General features: G+C 37.4%; 1 protein-coding gene across 1 annotated transcript; it reads left to right on the forward strand.

Moving 5' to 3' along the window:
* Positions 1–4,014: 4,014 nt before the first annotated feature.
* CD69 (CD69 molecule) lies at positions 4,015–12,492 on the forward strand. Its single transcript, XM_077758958.1, has 5 exons — positions 4,015–4,155; positions 8,423–8,545; positions 9,516–9,715; positions 10,070–10,173; positions 11,206–12,492. The coding sequence occupies exons 1-5, from the start codon at positions 4,092–4,094 to the stop codon at positions 11,312–11,314; spliced, it is 600 nt and encodes a 199-aa protein (XP_077615084.1). The 5' UTR covers positions 4,015–4,091; the 3' UTR covers positions 11,315–12,492.
* Positions 12,493–18,659: the final 6,167 nt, after the last annotated feature.

The following is an 18,659-nucleotide window of genomic DNA, read 5'->3' on the forward strand; positions in this document are numbered from 1 at the left end:
CTCTTAAAGGTACTATTTTCTAGAAAGGGAAATAAATAATAATAATAATGATCATTTTCAAAACTATATATGTATATTATTTATGTATTCATTCATATAAATGTATTCATTACACATGTAATGAACTACAAAATTTCAGACGAGAATGTATTTTATACTGTTTTTCTTTTTTTTAATGTTTTAGTTATATTTGAGAGAGAAAGAGCGTGAGCGGAGAAGGGCCAGAGAAAGAGGGAAATCCCAAGCAGGCTCCAGGTTCTGAGCTGTCAGCACAGAGCCTGATGTAGGGCTCTAACTCAGGAACTGTGAGATTGTGACCAGAGCTGAAGTCTGATGTTTAACCGACTGAGCCACCCAGGCATCCCTGAGAATATAAAAGAAGAGAGTGAGGTAATAAATTGTGGCCAATGGAAGCTCATTTCTACAGGGGGTCGGGGAAGGTCTTGTTGAGAAGATGACATGTGACGGAATATCAATAAGAAAGTGTTCGCCATGGAAAATCTGAGAGAGCAAGAGCAAGAACAAGAACACACTCCATAAAATTAAAATATGTTTAGTGTTTCTCAAGGAACAGAAAGAAGGTCAGCTTAACTGACCTATAGGGAGTAGGAGGGAAAATTGTGGGAGATGATTATTGGCATGTAAAATTTGTACTTTTTTTTTTCCTATAATGCTAACCAACTTAACTTTTCTGGAATAGTCAAATTTCAAAAATAGTTGGTGTTCCACTAAGAAAATTGATTTTCACACTGACATGGGAATCATCACATAAGTGTTGACTTGAGGGGATGTTGACTTAAATGACTTCAACTGTTGACTTGAATGAGGGGGAAAAGCACATAGGTAAGTGATAAAACTGGACCATGATTCCTATGGTTGTCCAATAAACTGTTGGAAACTGCTTTGTATGTGGGAATCACACATCGCAAGGATGATTAGTGTGTGTAAGACTATTTTCTTTCTCCCCCCAGTATACCCCCACAGACTTGGAAGCGTTCAAATACTGTTGCAGATTTATAACTGTCATATTATCCTGTTACTGGACCCCCAAGACCAGGTTCTTGAGTAAGAATGTCATAGAAATTCACACTGAACTTGAGAGAAAGAAAAGAGTTGGGGTTTATTAGAGGTAGCTTGTATACAAGGGATCCAACAAGAAAGAGGAATGCCACTCCCCAAAAGGGTAGTGTGCAAGACTTATAGAGGTGCTCTTCCAACGGGTGAGGAACTGGGAGTGGGGAAGTCCTATTATCCCTATCATGTGGTCTTTGCTTTTTGGTGGACATGAGAAAATCACAGGATGACTTTCTCCATGGTCGACATTCTTTTAGGGCTCTTGGAAAATAGAAATATTTGTGCAAGTGGGATTTTAAATAGTTATTTCTATTTTTTTCTAACTTATTCTAACAGCTCCCTAACAGCTGTTGTCTCTCACTTTTTTGCTTTCCCAGAAGGAAGTATTTTTCTCTAAGAGTATGGAAACTTTTAACTCTTGGCTTAGACCAGTGGTTTTACAGGAATTACGTTCCTCTTGCTTTTACCTTTACTGTCTCGAACCATACATTCTTCACAATACAGTGTGCATAATCAGTGTAGAGGTGTGGACATTAACCCAGATCTTCCAACTTTAGGAGAATAAACAAAAGATCAAAGTTGCTTTAACCCAAAGAAATTAGTGAAAGCATCAGATGTTTCCCTTAAGTATCCAACTTGACTCCTCCATCACTCATCTGTAACATTCAAGTGTGCCCTTGCTGTCCAGTGGCAGTCTACAATCCCCCCCACCTCCCTGAGTCACACTCGAACTTTTACATTTTTTTAAATGTTGATTTTATTTTTGAGAGAAAGAGAGCTCAAGTGAGCCTGTTAGGGGCTTGAGCTCACAAACCGAGAGATCATGACCTGAGCTGGTGTTGGACGCTCAGTTGACCGAGCCACTCAAGCACCCTTGGAACTTTTATGGTTTTTATATATATTCTTTGTTCATATTTATTTATTCATGCACTCAACAGGTATGTACTATATGTACTAAGTACTTACTAGGTTCCAGTTACTAAGTGAGGTGTTAGAGCCACAGAAGGGATAAGCCAGAAAAAGTTATTGCCTCCAAGCAGCTTAGGCTAGTGAGGAAAGTAGATGATAAACAGCGATATAATGACAGATATCATCAAGTGACAGAAAGAAAGATAAAGATAAACGGTGGCCTAGAGCATGAGGTTTTATTTCACTTATAGAAAATTAGTAAAGACCTTTCTGGGCAGACCACAGTTGAATAATAAATGCAATGAGTTAAAGGAAGAGAGAGGCATGCAAGCAGATGAAAGAATAACCTTTTAGAGAAAATGTAAAGATTCTGTAGCGGGAGTGTGCTTGACATTTTTGTGGTATAACAGAGGTTACAGTTGGAACGGACAAGGACTAATAGGGGAAATGGCAGGAGAGGGAGCCAGGGGCTAGATCATAGATCTTCTCAACTATAAGCAGGTCTTTGGATTTTATGGCAATTTTGATAAGAAGACTTTGTGGGTAGGAGTGGGGAAGGGATGGACATCTCAACACAGTGATGTAACTTAATTTTAAAGCAACGTTCCTTGCTGTTATGTGGAAAAATACTAGGAAATTGACTGAGAGTGGAAGCAAAGAGAATACTTAAGACCAACACGTACTTCTTGATGTGTTAGGTTAACAAATGTATAAGATGACCAGACTAAGCTACCATAGATGATAATTCCCAATCCATCTAAGCATAATACTTTGATGAAGCCTTTATTTTGAAACTAGATTGTTTTTAAAGGAGTGATACTAATGACAAAGATTGTAGCAGTGAGATTGGTAACAAGAGTGATATTTTGATTGCTCCTTAACTCACCACACACAGTCATTCTGTTTTCATTTTGTGTTGATCTTAACAGCCTAGGTGGTATGAGATACCATGCAATATATTTTTTATAATAATCATTTTACAATAATCATAATCAAGGAACCTGGGTATCTCAGTCGGTTTAAGCCTCTCACTCTTGATTTCAGCTCAGGTCATGATCTCATGGTCCATGGGGTCGAGTCCCGTGTTGGGCTCCATGCTGACAGCACAGAGCCTGCTTGAGATTCTCTCTCTTTCCCTCTCTCTCTGCTCCTCCCTCACTCCTGCTTTCTCTCTCCTTCTCAAAAATAAAATACATAAAATTTATGATAATCATACTCCAGATGTCTGACACCTCAGAAATGCATGAAAATAATAATGTAAAAGAGGGGAAAGTTAGAGGAGAAGATATTAGGGGAAAGAAGGGCAATCTAAATGATAGTAAAATATGGCAAAAAATTAACGGGAGATACATGAAACAGATAATTTAAGATAAACAATTTTAGAACATAGGAAGTTTCAGACCACAAGGTTTCTATTTCTTGAATTAAAGCAACTGTGTAGTAAGTGATAACACAAAAGAACTAGTCCCCAGGGAAGAAGTGAATGATACCCTTCTTACAGACAATTTATAGCTTCCTAAGTAAAATTCTTCCAGAGTGGAGAGAGATCCATGAAGACAGAGATCTTAAAATTCTTTCTTAACAATGAATCCTCTAGCCCCAGACAGTGCCAAGGTCAGAGTGCATGCTCAATAAATTTTAGTTGTTCATTAAATAAATGAATGAGATTCCAAGGGAAATATTACTCTCCAAATCATGTCCACCTCAAAGATAAGAATCTTTAACTGTTCATTCTTTACTTAAATACCTCATCTCCTAAACTATTTGTGCTTTTGTCAATTTAAAGAAGGACATCTCAGATTCTGGAACAATCCCGCTTGTCTCTTCATGCTACGCCTACAGTTGTGAGAAAGCACATTTCAGACAGCAGGGAAAACCCGCAGCTCACCACCACAACAGTGTAAATTGTCTGGGCCACTGGAGCACAAATTAAAGAGAACTGATGTAGTTGAGCGGTTAGGAAGCAAGAGGAAGGGGGCGGAGCCAATGTAACAATATAAATGAGACATATCTCACAGACTCAGGGACAGAACAAGAGCTCCAGCAGGGACTTTTGCTGTTGATTGACTTGACCTGGGATTACCCAGGGAGTCTTGACTAGAACGAAGATGAATCCTGAAGATTGCTCTGTAACAGGGAACAGCCCCTTGCATCTGGAAAGAGGACAACAAAGTAAGTCAGACCTTATTTCTTATATACTAGTGACAAAACTCCCTTTCTGTCTCTCACACACACATCTATCTATCTATCTATCTATCTATCTATCTATCTATCTATCTATCTATCATCTATCTACCTACCTACCTTCCTACCTATCTATGTATCTACATCTATCATCTATCTATCTTATATATTACAATACTTTAAAAAATGAGCCTTTGTCTTCAGAAAAACTTGGTTACATTTTGCTTCAGTCCAGGTAAAGCAGAATATGGGAACAAGTCATTATTTCTCCATCTTTCTCTATCTACCTGAAACACGAGTGGAAACCACAAAGGTGGATTTCAGAAGACATTTGAAGATCTATTTCTTTGTTTCAATTCATGTCACATCAATTCTTCACATTTAACTGGAAAATTCCCAGCACTGGCCCAGTGCATTTCCCATCCTTTTTCCATATCCATCTCTACACACTTCAGGAAGCACTGACTCTCTATAAAACTTTTGTCTTCCATATAAACAATTACATTTTTTATTGTCTTCACCTGTGTCCGTGTAGGCTTTCTGTTCTCATGACAGCATCCTCTAGTTGCTGAGAAGGAAAGTTTCCAACCTTTGAAGGAATAGCCTTACGCATATCTGAACATTTATCAGGTCCAGTGGTAGTTTCTTAGGAGAACGTCATGCAAAATTCATAAAAAGGCAATCTTCTGCTTCTGTACCCTTCATTGAACTCTTCCTCCATTTCATCATTCTGTTTCACCCTTCCAACCACTGGCTTCAGATTCGACATGAATCACACACAGTTCTTCCTTTCTTTGTTTTTCATCTAAATACATCAAAATACGATTATCTTAGCTGTTTACTTTTCCCCTCTTCTCTTTGCCTGTTCCTGTTACCAGAATGCACCCATGTTTTTTTTTTTCCTATAATGTGTTTCTATGAGGCTTTTTTGATTGTTTAAAAGTTATCCTTCTTCCTCTCCAATTAACGAGGTGCCCCAAAACTTACTTTTAAGCAAGGTTATCTGATAGTAAAGGGGAATGTTCTAAACAGCAGAGTTGAACAGTCTGGAGAAAAGGATTGTTTTCTGAGCCTGTTTCTACTAGACTGGTTTATGTTAGGAATAAACCAATCACTTCTGATAAACCCATATTTCACCAAGAACACAAAATCCAGCAGGCACAACAAGTGCAAGCCACAAAGATTCCTGGTAGCTAGGTAACCATAATTTTATGGCCCAGATGAGCTGTTGTAAAGAAATAATGTATATAATAATAAAGTTACTCAATCAGTAGAGAGCATAGTTGAACAAGGAAAGACCTAATTCAGGAATCCTCAGGTGTTTCTAAGTTCTCCAATTTTCTGTTGAATGTTAGTTTACGCTGCCCTTGCAGTTGCTTTATTACTATGAGCAAGCATTGGGCATCACCTTTGGGTGAGTCGGTATGTTATTATGGATTTATTTTCAATTTCTTCATTAGTGAGCAAGGCCCCTATTCAGAGAGGAAGTATTCTGTAGGGAGAGTGTTTTGTCACCTAGGTGATAAATCAAACTGTGAGTAACAATAGCCCTCACAAATGGAGAAACGTACAGTCTGAGAATCATCGCCATAGTTTGCTCACTGGATAAGCCAATAGACCGAGCCAGGCTCTGAGTTTGGGTGCTAGATGGATGAGTTAGTGTTTGCCGAGGAACCAGAACTCTTGCTACATTGAGTCTAAACAGCATGATTGGCTCTTACACGGGGAGAAGTGAAACTAGACAGACAGTTCTGAACTTGCTACCCTACCTACCAAGGGCTGCTTCCGGTGATAGCTGTATGCTGGTGAAAAAAAAAAAGGGAAGATTTGCTTTGAAAAGCTGAGAGAAATAGAGCTAGACAGGAGTGAAGTAAAGTCTCCTCTTGCAAAACTCCAATGCAGACCTATGCTGGGAAAGAACAATCCCCAGAAGCAAAAGCTGATGTTGATAACCAGTAAACAATGAAAGAAAGCACATCTCTTTGCTCAGTTTCACTTCAGAGACATGTTTTTAGGAAAAGAAATACAAGAATTTCAAGATATGCTCTTTTAGTATCCTTTTAATTATACACATTGAAAAACAAGGTATGTTTGCATTAGACGCTATTTTGCATGGTAAGTTCTAGTATCATTCAAGTGGCCATTTTACATTTCAGTTTTTGAGAATGCAATAGGGAACTATATATTTCTTGGGAGGCTAAATTTTAAAAATCTTGAGAGGTCATCCTAGCAAAAATCAAATTCAATCTCTGGTCACAACATCTTCTCTCCTTCTCAATAACATATTTATAATCTAAGACAGATAATCTTCTAAATTTTTTAACTAAAAATCATCATTCACATCATACTCAGATTCCAAAAAAACATTCCTTACTGGTGAAATCAAATCAAATTTTTACTTTGTTTCAGCATTATACAGAAGGTACATGAAAAAAATAAACTTCCACCTAATATTTGCTGTATAATATTGTTATGTTTCCTTTACTAACTTCTCTTGAAAAATTCAAGTATCTTGCTCTTCACCTAAATATCATTTTTAATTGAGGTGTAATTTACATACAGTGGGTACACAAGTCATATGTATGCAATTTAATGGGTTATGTAACAACTCCACTCAACATTTGAAATTTTCTATCACCCTAGAATGTTCCTCTGTGTTTATTTCCAATAAAATTACTTTTCCTGCACACATAAAAGCAATTACTTTCCTGATTTCTGTTACCAGAGTTTAATTCTACTGTTCTTTTTAGTATAGGTAACACATAATGGGACATTATTTTCAGGTGTGTAACGTAATAATTCATAAACATCCCTCTATGTTATTCTATTCTCACGGTAGTGTAGGACTCTCTGTCAGCACACCATGCTGTTACTGTACCACTGATATATTTTTTATGCTGTGCCTTTCATTCTTGTGACTTATCCATTCCTTTACTGGAAGCCTGTATCTCCCTCTCCTTCACTCATTTTGCTCAGACCCCCTTTCTCCTCCTCTCTGGAAGTCTTCATTTTGTTCTCTGTATTTATACACATTCTACTTTCTGTTGGTTCCTTCATTTGTTTTGTTTTTTAGATTCCACATATAAGTGAAATCATATGGTATTTGTCTTTCTCAGTCTGACTTATTTCACCTATAGTTCAGCTATCGTTGAATGTCATCTAGAGTATATAGCCTTGAATGTCATATAAATGGAAATCTATAGTATATAGTTGTAGCTGCATTTTTTCACTCAACATTTTTTGAGATTCATGCATTTTGTTGCATTGATCAGGTTTTTTAAATTGCTGAGTAGAATTCATATATATCATAGCTTGTTTATCCATATTCCTATGGTGGATATGTGGATTCTTTCTAAGCTCTGGCTCTTAAGAATAAAGCTACTGTGAGCATTCTTGTTCTGTACAAGTCAAGTTCTAATCAGAGGGTAGGGATGTATTTCATTGTGTGAAAAACAGTTTTCCAAATTATTTTTTCATTTTACTCCCCAATCACTAATATATGAAAATTTCTGTTGCCTCACATCTGTACAGACTTCACCAAAAAGTACCATCAGGGGCACCTGGGAGGCTCAGCCAGTTAAGCATCCAACTTCGGCTTAGGTCATGATCTCATGGTTTGTGAGTTCGAGCCCCATGTCAGGCTCTGTGCTGACAGCTCGGAGCCTGGAGCCTGCTTCGGATTCTGTCTCTCTCTCTCTCTGCCCTTCCCCCACTCATGCTGTCTCTCTCTATCTCATAAATAAATAAACTTAAGTTTTTTTTTAAAAAAAGTACCATCAGTCTTTTTAAAAAATTTTCAGTCATGCTAAGTGTAGATATTTGTATATCAATCCAATATTTTTTATTCATTATCCACCTTTATTGCATTTATGCCATCTTTCTTAAACAGTAATTACAGAAAGCTTAAGGGATAGTGCTCAGGATGTCCTTTTTATATGTCTCGAGGGTAATCAGATATTTAATAAATGTTCTTGTGATTCAAACAATAAAATTATCATATACTTGGAATTTTTGTAGCTACTAAGGGCACATATTAGGCAGATATTTTATGATCTCATTATTATTTCCAGATTGTTTCATTTCTAGCCAAAAAGAAACTGTCCAAAGTTGCTCAAAATTGAGGGGGAAATTAACTTACAAATTTCATGTAAGAAGTTAAGAAGGCATTAAAATGTAAATGCTTCAGGAGAATATCAAATGTCCCTCTCTTACTGCGACAGTTGACCTGAATTGATCATGAACTTTCTCTCTGCAGATACTACCGCCAGCCCTCAGTTTGTAACACAGCACGAAGGATCCCTTCAAGTTCCTATCCCATGTGCTGTAGTGAATGTGGTCCTCATCACCTTTTTAATCATTACTCTCATCGCCTTATCAGGTGGGTCTGAACTTCATGAATTCATTCTGCTGTCGCCATTCTCGTCTAGCTGAAATCAACAGGGATTTACTTGGGCTAATTAATCTGAAATTCTGATTAATTTAGAATCATCCCATTTCTTATACATGGCTGATTTCTTTGAAAGTACCAAATATAATCCTATATTCCTTAGATAATCAATGCAACACTTCCTAAGTTGCCTAGAACTTCTTTTGAACTACTAAAGGTGTCTATGATTTAAAAATTATTGTGGGAGAAAATTACACTTGACTAGATTTTTAAATCTGAAATGAAAGGGACTGATTTAGATTCTAACTAAACAAAGATTTAGCTAGGGAAAAATGTGAGCTTAGCATTCATTGTTGATAGAAAAAATAATATGTAAGTCATAGAAGTGACCAGTCTTTGTCTTTTATTTCAAAGTCCACAGAATGGTGGTTGTGCATAATTTAAAAAATATATCTAGAATCTCCCAAAGAATCCATTGTGATATGGTATTCAAAACATAGCAATACCAAGATATGCTTTTGTCTTTTACAAACACGAAATTTTATAATTTTATGAAATATCCCAGCCATTATCCCGGCCATAGTTCTTTCTGTATTCTGAATTATTTCTCTGAAAACTATTCTCCCCTTCATCTCCCAATATAGTGTTCCATCGATTTATAATCCCTTTACCCTTTCCAGTCCAAAGACTACTTGCAAGAATTTTCTATTTTCCTACTGCCTTCTGAGATTATGGCCCAAGGGACACCCTCTTATTTCTTATACTCTGACGATGATGATTAGGCACAACAGGAAGTTAGGTCAGGTGAGAACCTGCCTTCTTGCTCTTATCAGAGTTCACTTCTTGCCTCTCATCCTTGACATTGTCACCTAGCACAGCACAGCATCTCCTGAACTAGTTTTGCGTATTGTGGGCACTTAGTTTCTTTTATTACTAAAGCAAACCATTTTCTTGTTCACAGTTGGCCAATACAATTGTCCAGGACAATATGTGTCCCTAGAACTGTCAAATAAACACGATTCTTCATGCTCAGATGATTGGATTGTATACCAGAGGAAATGCTACTTTATTTCCACTGTAACAAGGAACTGGAAGTCCGCGCAAAACTTTTGCTCTGATTACAGTGCTACTCTTGCTTTCATTGATTCTGAAAGGGACATGGTAAGATCCAAAAACAATTTCATAAGTATTTGCTATTTTTAATAGAGATAATCTGTGATTTCTCTGCTTCCATGTAAGTGAAGACATTGTACCTATCCCGTTGTAGGGAAATTTTGTTACAGAAAGCCGTGTGATCAGTCTGAGGTCATATTCAGGGTTCAATTTAATCTTGTAAATTTGATCTGATTACTTAGCTTCAAAGGCCTGAAAGTCCAAATGAGCTGGTCCTAAATAGAGCTAATAAGTGGGCGGCTTAGCCACCATGCCTTGAACTGCAGCTTTTGAGAAATGGAATTTATTATCTACTTACCAGAGGGGTTGTTTATCATATGCCTTCTTTGTGCTTTCTTCAAGATCTTTTTAAAATGGTATGTGGGTAGAGCCAAACATTGGATTGGGCTGAAAAATGAAGATGGTCGGACATGGAAATGGTCAGATGGCAAAGTATTTAATAACTGGTAAGTTTTAAGATGTCTCTTTATCCTCCCCAGAATGATAACTCAGGGAAGCTATTTTCCTTTCAAATCACTGTTGTATATGAAGGTCATACCCTTGATGAGCAGACCTTTATCAATCTGTTTTGTATGTTTCCAATTCTTTAAAGAATGGTTTTAATATTGCCATTTTTCTCTTTTTATCTACTTGGAAATCATACAATAAATGTTTCTAGTAATTTTACCTCAGCACATTTCAGTGTGTGTAATAGATCCAGAAATTTTCCAAGACTAGTTACAATGATGTAAAATGAAAAACCCCCAACATTTCCAATCTTGTGTGTATATTTTCCTGATAAGCTGGGTTTTTTTATTTTGGAAAAGGATTCCCTCTCCCACTTCTCATCCTCACAGAGATAAAGAACAATATTTCTAATCGCTAATTAGAAGCCTCTGTGAACCTGAGAGAAAACTTGCCCCAGGATGAAAGATGATTGACTAATTTTATGACATGTAATTCATGTACATTTTAAAGTTTGAAGGACATCTTTTCATATGAAAACTCAGAGTTGAATAAATTGCTAGATATCTAAGTAGTTTTATGATAATTACTGATATAGAGAATAAATTTAAACCTCTAGAAAAGGAATTCTTAAGATGTGTCCTCTGAGACTATACATGCAGATGGGTTTCAGGGGCCATAGCCCCCCTAAAATTGTATGCACGATTAGTGAATGTATACACATCTGGGCATCGTGTCTCCAGGGCATTGTTAATTGAGAAACAGCCAAGAATCACCCCTCTGGTGGTATGCCATCCGAATACGTGGAGCTCTTTACTCTTTGCTCTGTACCTTCCCTCCACATGCTCTTTCTTCCAATTCCGGTCTACTGTCTCTATAAATTAGTTCATGGTCAACTTGACCAGCTGACTTGCTTCATGAGCTCCGACCAATCACACACACACAAAAATTATAGACGACCATCACAAAGTTCATTCTCCTGTAATTGAATGGAATAATGAACCGAAAATAATTCTTTCTTTATTGTTGGACAGGTTCAACCTTACAGGATCTGAGAACTGTGCATTTCTGAATAGCACACAGGTCAGCAGCACAAAATGTGAAAAGAATTTATACTGGATATGCAGCAAACCCTTCAAATAATGAGGAAACATATTTGCTTATGGACTACTATTGACATGGAACTCAAGGAAATTTGTGGTAATGGATGCTGCTTTATGGTCAGAAATTTTCCATAAAGACTTTGGGGGAAAAAACCCAACTGCATATTATTTTGGAAACCTTCTTCCAAAGGAGACTATGGACATAAGGAAGAGAAATTACAGGAATATCTGTATCACATCGTGGAATACTCCTGCCATGAGCTGAGAAAGACACAGATTGACTGATCATTACATCCAAAAAGGAGAATGACTTTTAAACTTTATGGATGCACTTTATATTTTAAAGTTCAGAAATAGTAAAATAACTAGGCTTAGAATTCTTATTTATTGTTGAATGACTACCCAAACTGAGTGTGCTTCTTGTATTTGCACTATTTGAACAGGTTAGATGGTGGTATTAAAACCGAATGTCAACATAAGAAATTTTAACTTGTAGCGCAGACATTTAGTCTAAATGCATTTTAAAAAAATCAGAGAACATTTTTAAGTGGACAAATGCTTATGAAACTAAGCTTTGTAATATTTTTCTCTTGTTAGAGAAGTTTGCCAAGTTACTTTGTCATTTTCCTGCCCGAAGAGTGGGATGATCATGTATTTATACTGTTTTTTTTTTTTGCTTCTTTTATGTAACTCATCCTTTCCAATGGTACATAAATTGTTGTCTTAAAAATCTTATATGTAGCATTTTACAGAGACACAGACAAAAGCAAAGAATATGATGAATATTTATGAAACTGATAAAAGTATTGGAAAATGTGTAGTATGTGATGTGGTAAATTTCTATCAGGAAAAATTCTGCATTCTTCAAACCTGAAGTAGTAATAGTCTTATCTGACTATAAGTTTGTACCTTTCCTAATCAACTCTATCATGTGCAATGCTTCATATGAGGTATTTTCTTTTTTTAAATATAATTTATTGTCAAATTGGTTTCCATACAACACCCAGTGCTCATCCCAACAAGTGCCCTCCTCAATGCCCATCATCTGCTTTCACCTCACCCCCATCTTCCCACCCGCATCAGCCCTCAGTTTGTTCTCAGTATTTAAGAGTCTCTTATGGTTTGCCTCCCTCCTTATCTGTGACTTTTTTCATATGAACTATTTTCTGAGTGCAATAGTGTTTCTTTGTTTGTATTTTGTATTCACTGCCATTATAAGCTGACTTTATGTATGTTAAAAAATAAAAGTAGAATTATCAAAATGGCTTCTAAGAAGTGTTCATTTCCTTCAAAATACACTAATATATGTCATACTGTCAGATAACAGAATACTGCAACATTTTTTAAACTTATCTATAGTAAAACTTAGCTTTATAACACAGTTTGTACTTTTGATTTTTTAAATTTTTTTAATGTTCATTTTTAAGACAAAGAGAGAGACAGAGCACAAGTGGGGGAGAGGTAGAGACAGAGGCGTACACAGAATCTGAAGCAGGCTCCAGGCTCTGGGTTGTCAGCACAAAGCCTGATGTGGGGCTCGAACTCACCCGCCACGACACCATGACCTGAGCTGAAGTCAGAAGCTCAACGGACTAAACCACCCAGGAGCTGCCAGTTTGTGCTTTTTGAATTGTTTTCACAGGTTTCTGTATAGCAGATGCTCAAGTGAATAATTCAAATTGACTTGAGAGGAATGTAGCTCATTTAAAATTTTGACTCTATTATTTTCTTCCTTTCTGTTATTATTCATCTCCCTCATACTACTAAAGAGACATAGAGAAATTAGGAGGCATCTAGAAGTCATTTTGCAAGGGCCTAGTTATAAAGCTCATCTTCTCTCCAATAAAAGGATAGTTGGCCCTCATAACTGATCCTCTGAAAACATCCTGTTCAACCCCAGAGTGTAGGACAGATTTCAGTTATTTACACAAAATAATCCACGAAATAGAAACAAGGCGTGTGTTAATCTTTATGAGATACTTGAGTCAGGAAAAATTCTGTTATCTTCAAAATTGTTTTAGGAATGTGTTTTGCAATATTCTTTTCTAAAAGCTGAAATGTATTTCACAATATTCTTCTCTGAAGGCTTCTCTGAATACTGATCTGATATCTCTAAACTGTTATCATCAGTATGGCATATTGAAAAGAAATGTGGGTTCCAGACAATGTTTAGTGATTTAAAAAAAGAATAAGAAGAAGTCTCTTAATTTCAGGGTCCTTCAGTTCCCACAGCTGTAAAATAAAACAAATGGCTTTCAAACTCTAATCCTCTCATTATAACAACAAAATGCTCTTGAGTCATGTTAGAAAACAAACGTCTTGTGATTCGTGGGTTAGGAGATGTGTAAGAAAAAAGTGTAGCTAAAAGCCAAAGCACAGAAGTTGTGCCTGTTTCCTCTCCACCACCCACTAGTTGTCCAGCTGCTTTAGTTAGCATTAGCTAGAAATGTACTTAAAATTGGGTAGAAATTAAATTAGTTAATACATGAAAATGAACTTGGAATAGTACCTGGCTCCAAGTGAATCCCCAGGACCTATTAACTTTGAATGATGATTGTTATAAATGGGAACACTACGTCATTAAATGTGCAATATGGACAGAGAATATCATTTCTACATAATATGCTTATTTCTACATAGCATGTTCTTCTTTTTAAAAAATTTTTAATGTTTATTTTTCTTTTTGAGATGGAGAGAGACAGAGCACGAGAAGGGGAGGGGCAGATAGAGAGGGAGAAAGAATCTGAAGCAGGCTCCAGGCTCTGAGCCGTCAGCACAGAGTGCAATGCGGGGCTTCAAGTCAAGGACTGTGACATCATGACCTGAGTCGAAGTCAGCCACTCAACTTATTGAGCCATCCAGGTGCCCCTACATAGTATGTGTTGGTTTTTGAAGGGGCTATTTGTAAAGCAAAAAGTAAAGGAAGCAATTGTATTGTGGTAGTGATGAAGCCTATAGTAGGGGAAACGTAGGGTTCTGTGGAAGTGTATTACCAATACACTACTTGATTTGCTCCCACATTCAAGCTTTTTTTTTTTTAATGTTTTATTTATTTCTAGGAGAGAGAGAGAGACAGCGTGAGCAGGGGAGGGTCAGAGAGAGAGGGAGTCACAGACTGAAACAGGCTCCAGGCTCTGAGCTGGCAATCAGCACAGAGCCCGACGCGGGGCTCGAACCCACGAACCGCAAGATCATGACCTGAGCGAAAGTCGGACGCTTAACCGACTAAGCCACCCAGGCGCCCCATCCCACATTCAAGCTTTTAAATAATTTTTAAAATGTTGAATTTGTAGGCTATGTTCACCTTGGATAATTATGTTAATATGTGCTGTAGACACCTACCAGTGATCTGTGTTTTATTTAGCTTTTGCAACACAATTTCCATTTCCTCTTCTGGAAAGAGGAATAATAGTTCACCTGCTTATTTCAGATAAAAATAGGGACTCAATAAAATTAAAAGTACTTTTAAAATGATAGAATACCGTTGAAATGTTGGATCCTATAGTCAGTATTGAGCTGATTCAAAATTTTTCTAATTCTAATATAGAAATGATCTTTCTAAGCTTGCTCTCAATTTTCATAAATTTGACTAAATTTTAACACATGAAAATCTACACTAATAAAATTCTAGAGAAAATGTTGAAATCTATGTATGATTGGAAAGATTGCTAATGATCATATACATTGGTATATTTTAACCTTTGGAATGCAGTTTTAAAATACTTATCAAGGGGCACCTGGGTGGCTCATCTTCAGCTCAGTTCATGATCTCACGGTTCATGGGTTCAAGCCCCGCATCGGGCTCTGTGCTGAACACTTGCTCAGAGCCTGGAGCCTACTTCAGATTCTGTGTCTCCTTCTCTCTCTATCCCTACCCCACTCACATTCTGTCTCATTCTGTTTCTCAAAAATAAATAAATGGAAAAAATTTTTTAAATAAATTAAATACTTATCAAAATTCCCTGTTTCTTTCGATGTGACCATTTTGGGGGGAAGGAGAGCAGACTTTAAAGAAATAATCTCTGATGTTCAAGATATAACCACAAAAATGTTTATCAAAGCTATTTTTAATAATGATATTATGGAAAACACTTAATGTTCCAAAATTAAAGATTTGGTTAAATACATATGATTCTACTACATGATGAAATAATATGACAACAAAGAAAAACAGTAACAAAAAAATGTTTAGGTATATGGGGGAAGGTGCAAAGTATCATTGTTAAGCCAGGTAAAATAATATATCCAGTAAGATTTTTATCCTGTTACATATATTTTTTAAAATTTTTATTTATTTCTAGGAGAGAGAGAGAGACAGCGTGAGCAGGGGAGGGTCAGAGAGAGAGGGAGACACAGACTCTGAAATAGGCTCCAGGCTCTGAGCTGGCAGTCAGCACAGAGCCCGACGCGGGGCTCGAACCCACGAACCGCGAGATCATGACCTAAGCGAAAGTCGGACGCTTAACAGACTAAGCCACCCAGGCGCCCCTATCCTGTTACATATTAAATAGCAATACACGTTTTGTGTTTCTATATGCTTAAAGAGAGAAAACTACAAAGGTAAGCACAATGGTTTTCCCTGAGGAATCAGAGTATAGACAACGTTTGTTTTCTTCTTTATGTTTCTTCATAGTTTCAAGATATATAGAAAAATTTGTGTTAATAAGCCCAAATATAGTATCATTAAAGTGGCAATTTTATTATTTAAAGTATGACTCTATTTCCTAGTGACCAAGTACAAATATTAAAAAATGAGTTTGGGGGCATCTGGGTGGCTCAGTCGGTTAAGCGACTGACTTTGGCTCAGGTCAGGATCTTGCAGTTCACGAGTTCTGGCCCCGCATCAGATTCTGTGCTGACAGCTTGGAGCCTGGAGCCTGCTTCAGATTCTGTGCCTCCCTCTCTGTCTCTGCCCCTCCCCACTTGAGCTCTGCCTCTCACTCTCTGTGTCTCTCAAAATTAAATAAACTTAAAAAAAATGAGTTTGCTTGGGCTGCCTGGATGGCTCAGTTGGTTGCACATCTGGCTCAGGTCATAACCTCGTAGTTCCTGAGTTTGAGCCCCGCATCAGGCTCACTGTTGTCAGCTCAGAGCCCGGTTTGGGTCCTCTGCCCCCACCCCATCTCTGTCCCTCTTCCTCTCTCTCTCTCTCTCAAAAATAAGTAAACTTTTTTTTTAAACGAGTTTGCTTTGAAACAGTCCCATAAATACAGAGAACAAACGAATGGTTGCCAGAAGGGACAGGGAAGAGGGGATGAGAAAAATGGGTGAAGGAGAGTGGGAGATACAGGCGTCCAGTTGTGGAATGGAGAAGTCTGGGAATGAAAGGCAAAGCAAACATGGGGAGTATAATCAATGATACTGTAATAGTGCTGAATGGTGACAGATGGTAGCTACACTCCTGACGACCCTAGCATAACGGGGAGAAAGAGAGAGAGAGAGAACAGTGGGGGAGGGGCAGAGAGAGAGGGAGACAGAGACTCCCAGGCAGGCTCTATGCTGTCATTGCAGAGTCCAACTTGGGGCTCAAACTCACGAACCGTGAGCTCATGAGCTTAAGTTGTATGCTCAACTGCCTGGGCCACCCAGGAGCCCCTCAAATACACTTTAATAAAGAAAAAATAAAATAACGTTGCTTGAAGAATGTTCTCTACCTTAAATTAACTCAAGTTCCCCCACTGTTAGCGGCACTGCAAGCTGCAGTGCCACCTAGTGGCTGGACAAAATCACTGCTCTTTTGTTTTGTTCTGTTGTTTCTTGGCTCAGAAAATCTATTTAACTGAGAGAAACTGCAGTGTTGTTTTTCTTTTTAAAGGCGGTTCAAACATAGTTTAAAGGTCGTGGGTAGTATAACCAGGTTTCTGTATTTCATTCTAAAGACATTGCATCTAGTTTCTGACCCACAGTACAGTCCAAGGAGATGATCTACCCCACAAATAATACTACCTTACATGCATCTCTGTTTTAGTTTGTTTTGTTTTCTAGATTTAGTTGAGGTATAATTAGTATACAAAAAAATGGCACATAGTTAATATGTACAATTTGGTGCATTTGGTCACATGTATATATATTCATATTACCATCACCACAATCCAGGTGACAAATACATCCATCATTCCAAGTTTCCTTGTGTTCTCTTGGATTTTGTGTTAGTGTTTCAAAATCATAACATGAGAGGTGTCTGGATGGCTCAGTTGGTTAAGCTCTGGCTCTTGGTTTCGGCTCAGGTCATGACCTCCTCGTTCATGGGTTCGAGCCCCGCATCAGGCTCTGCACTGACAGCACAGAGCCTGCTTGGGATTCTTTCTTGCTCTCTTTCTCTACCCATTCCCTCGACTCACTTTCAGTCTCTCTCTCTCTCTCTCTCTCAAAATAATAAATAAACATTAGGGGCGCCTGGACATCTCAGTCGGTTAAGCGGTTAAGCGTTTTACCTCAGCTCAGGTCATAATCTCACCGTCGATGAGTTCAAGCCCGGTGTCAGGCTCTGTGCTGACAGCTCAGACCTGGAGCTGCTTCAGATTCTCTCTCTCCCTCTCTCTTTGCCCCTCCCCTGCTTGTGCTCTGTCTTTCTCTCTCTCTTTCAAAAATAAATAAACATTAAAAATAAACATTAAAAACAAACAAACAAAAAAAAACCCCAGCATTTAAAAAACCACAGCATGAAATCTAACCTCTTAACAAATTCAGTAAGGTTGCAGGTTACAAAATCAAAATCCACCACCTGCATTTCTATACAGCAACAACAAACAGCAGGAAATTAACAAATCCCATTTATAATAGCTCAAAAAGAATAAAAAACAGAAATAAACCTAACCAAAAAGGGGAATGACTTATACAGTGAAAACATTAATAAAAGAAATTAGAGCAGATACAAATAGTTGGAAAGACATGGATTAGAAAAACTAATATTATGAAATGGCCCATAAACTCAAATAATCTACAAATTTAGTGCAATTCCTATCAAAATCCCAAAGATATATTGTATAGAAATAGAAGAAAAAAGAATCCTAAAATTCATATGGAACCACAAAGATGCCAAATGGGCAAAGTAATGTCGAGCAAGAACAAAGCAAGAGACTTCACACTTTCTGATTTTAAAACATATTACAAAGCTACAGTATCAAAAGAGTATGGTACTGGCATAAAAACTGACACATAGACCAATGGTACTAGAAAGCCCAGAAGAAAGGGGGTGGGGGAAGCATGTATATTACATATAGAGTCGATTGATCTTCGCCAAGGGTATCAAGAAAACACAGTAGAGAGAGAACAGTCTCTTGAATAAAGTGTTGGAAAAACTGGATATCCACATGCAAAAGAATGAAATTTGATCCTTATCCTTCACCATTCATAAAAACTGACCCCAAATGGATTAAAGACTT

The sequence above is a fragment of the Crocuta crocuta genome, unplaced genomic scaffold (assembly GCF_008692635.1).
Source record: "Crocuta crocuta isolate KB4526 unplaced genomic scaffold, BGI_CrCroc_1.0 scaffold72, whole genome shotgun sequence".
Lineage (NCBI taxonomy): Eukaryota > Metazoa > Chordata > Mammalia > Carnivora > Hyaenidae > Crocuta > Crocuta crocuta.

Excerpts from the sequence above, each read along its gene's own strand:
- CD69 (XM_077758958.1), top strand. The coding sequence starts at position 4,092 with ATGAATCCTGAAGATTGCTCTGTAACAGGGAACAGCCCCTTGCATCTG. Across the intron at positions 4,156-8,422 it reads TCTGGAAAGAGGACAACAAA|ATACTACCGCCAGCCCTCAG; the intron begins GTAAGTCAGACC and ends TTCTCTCTGCAG. Across the intron at positions 10,174-11,205 it reads GGCAAAGTATTTAATAACTG|GTTCAACCTTACAGGATCTG; the intron begins GTAAGTTTTAAG and ends ATTGTTGGACAG.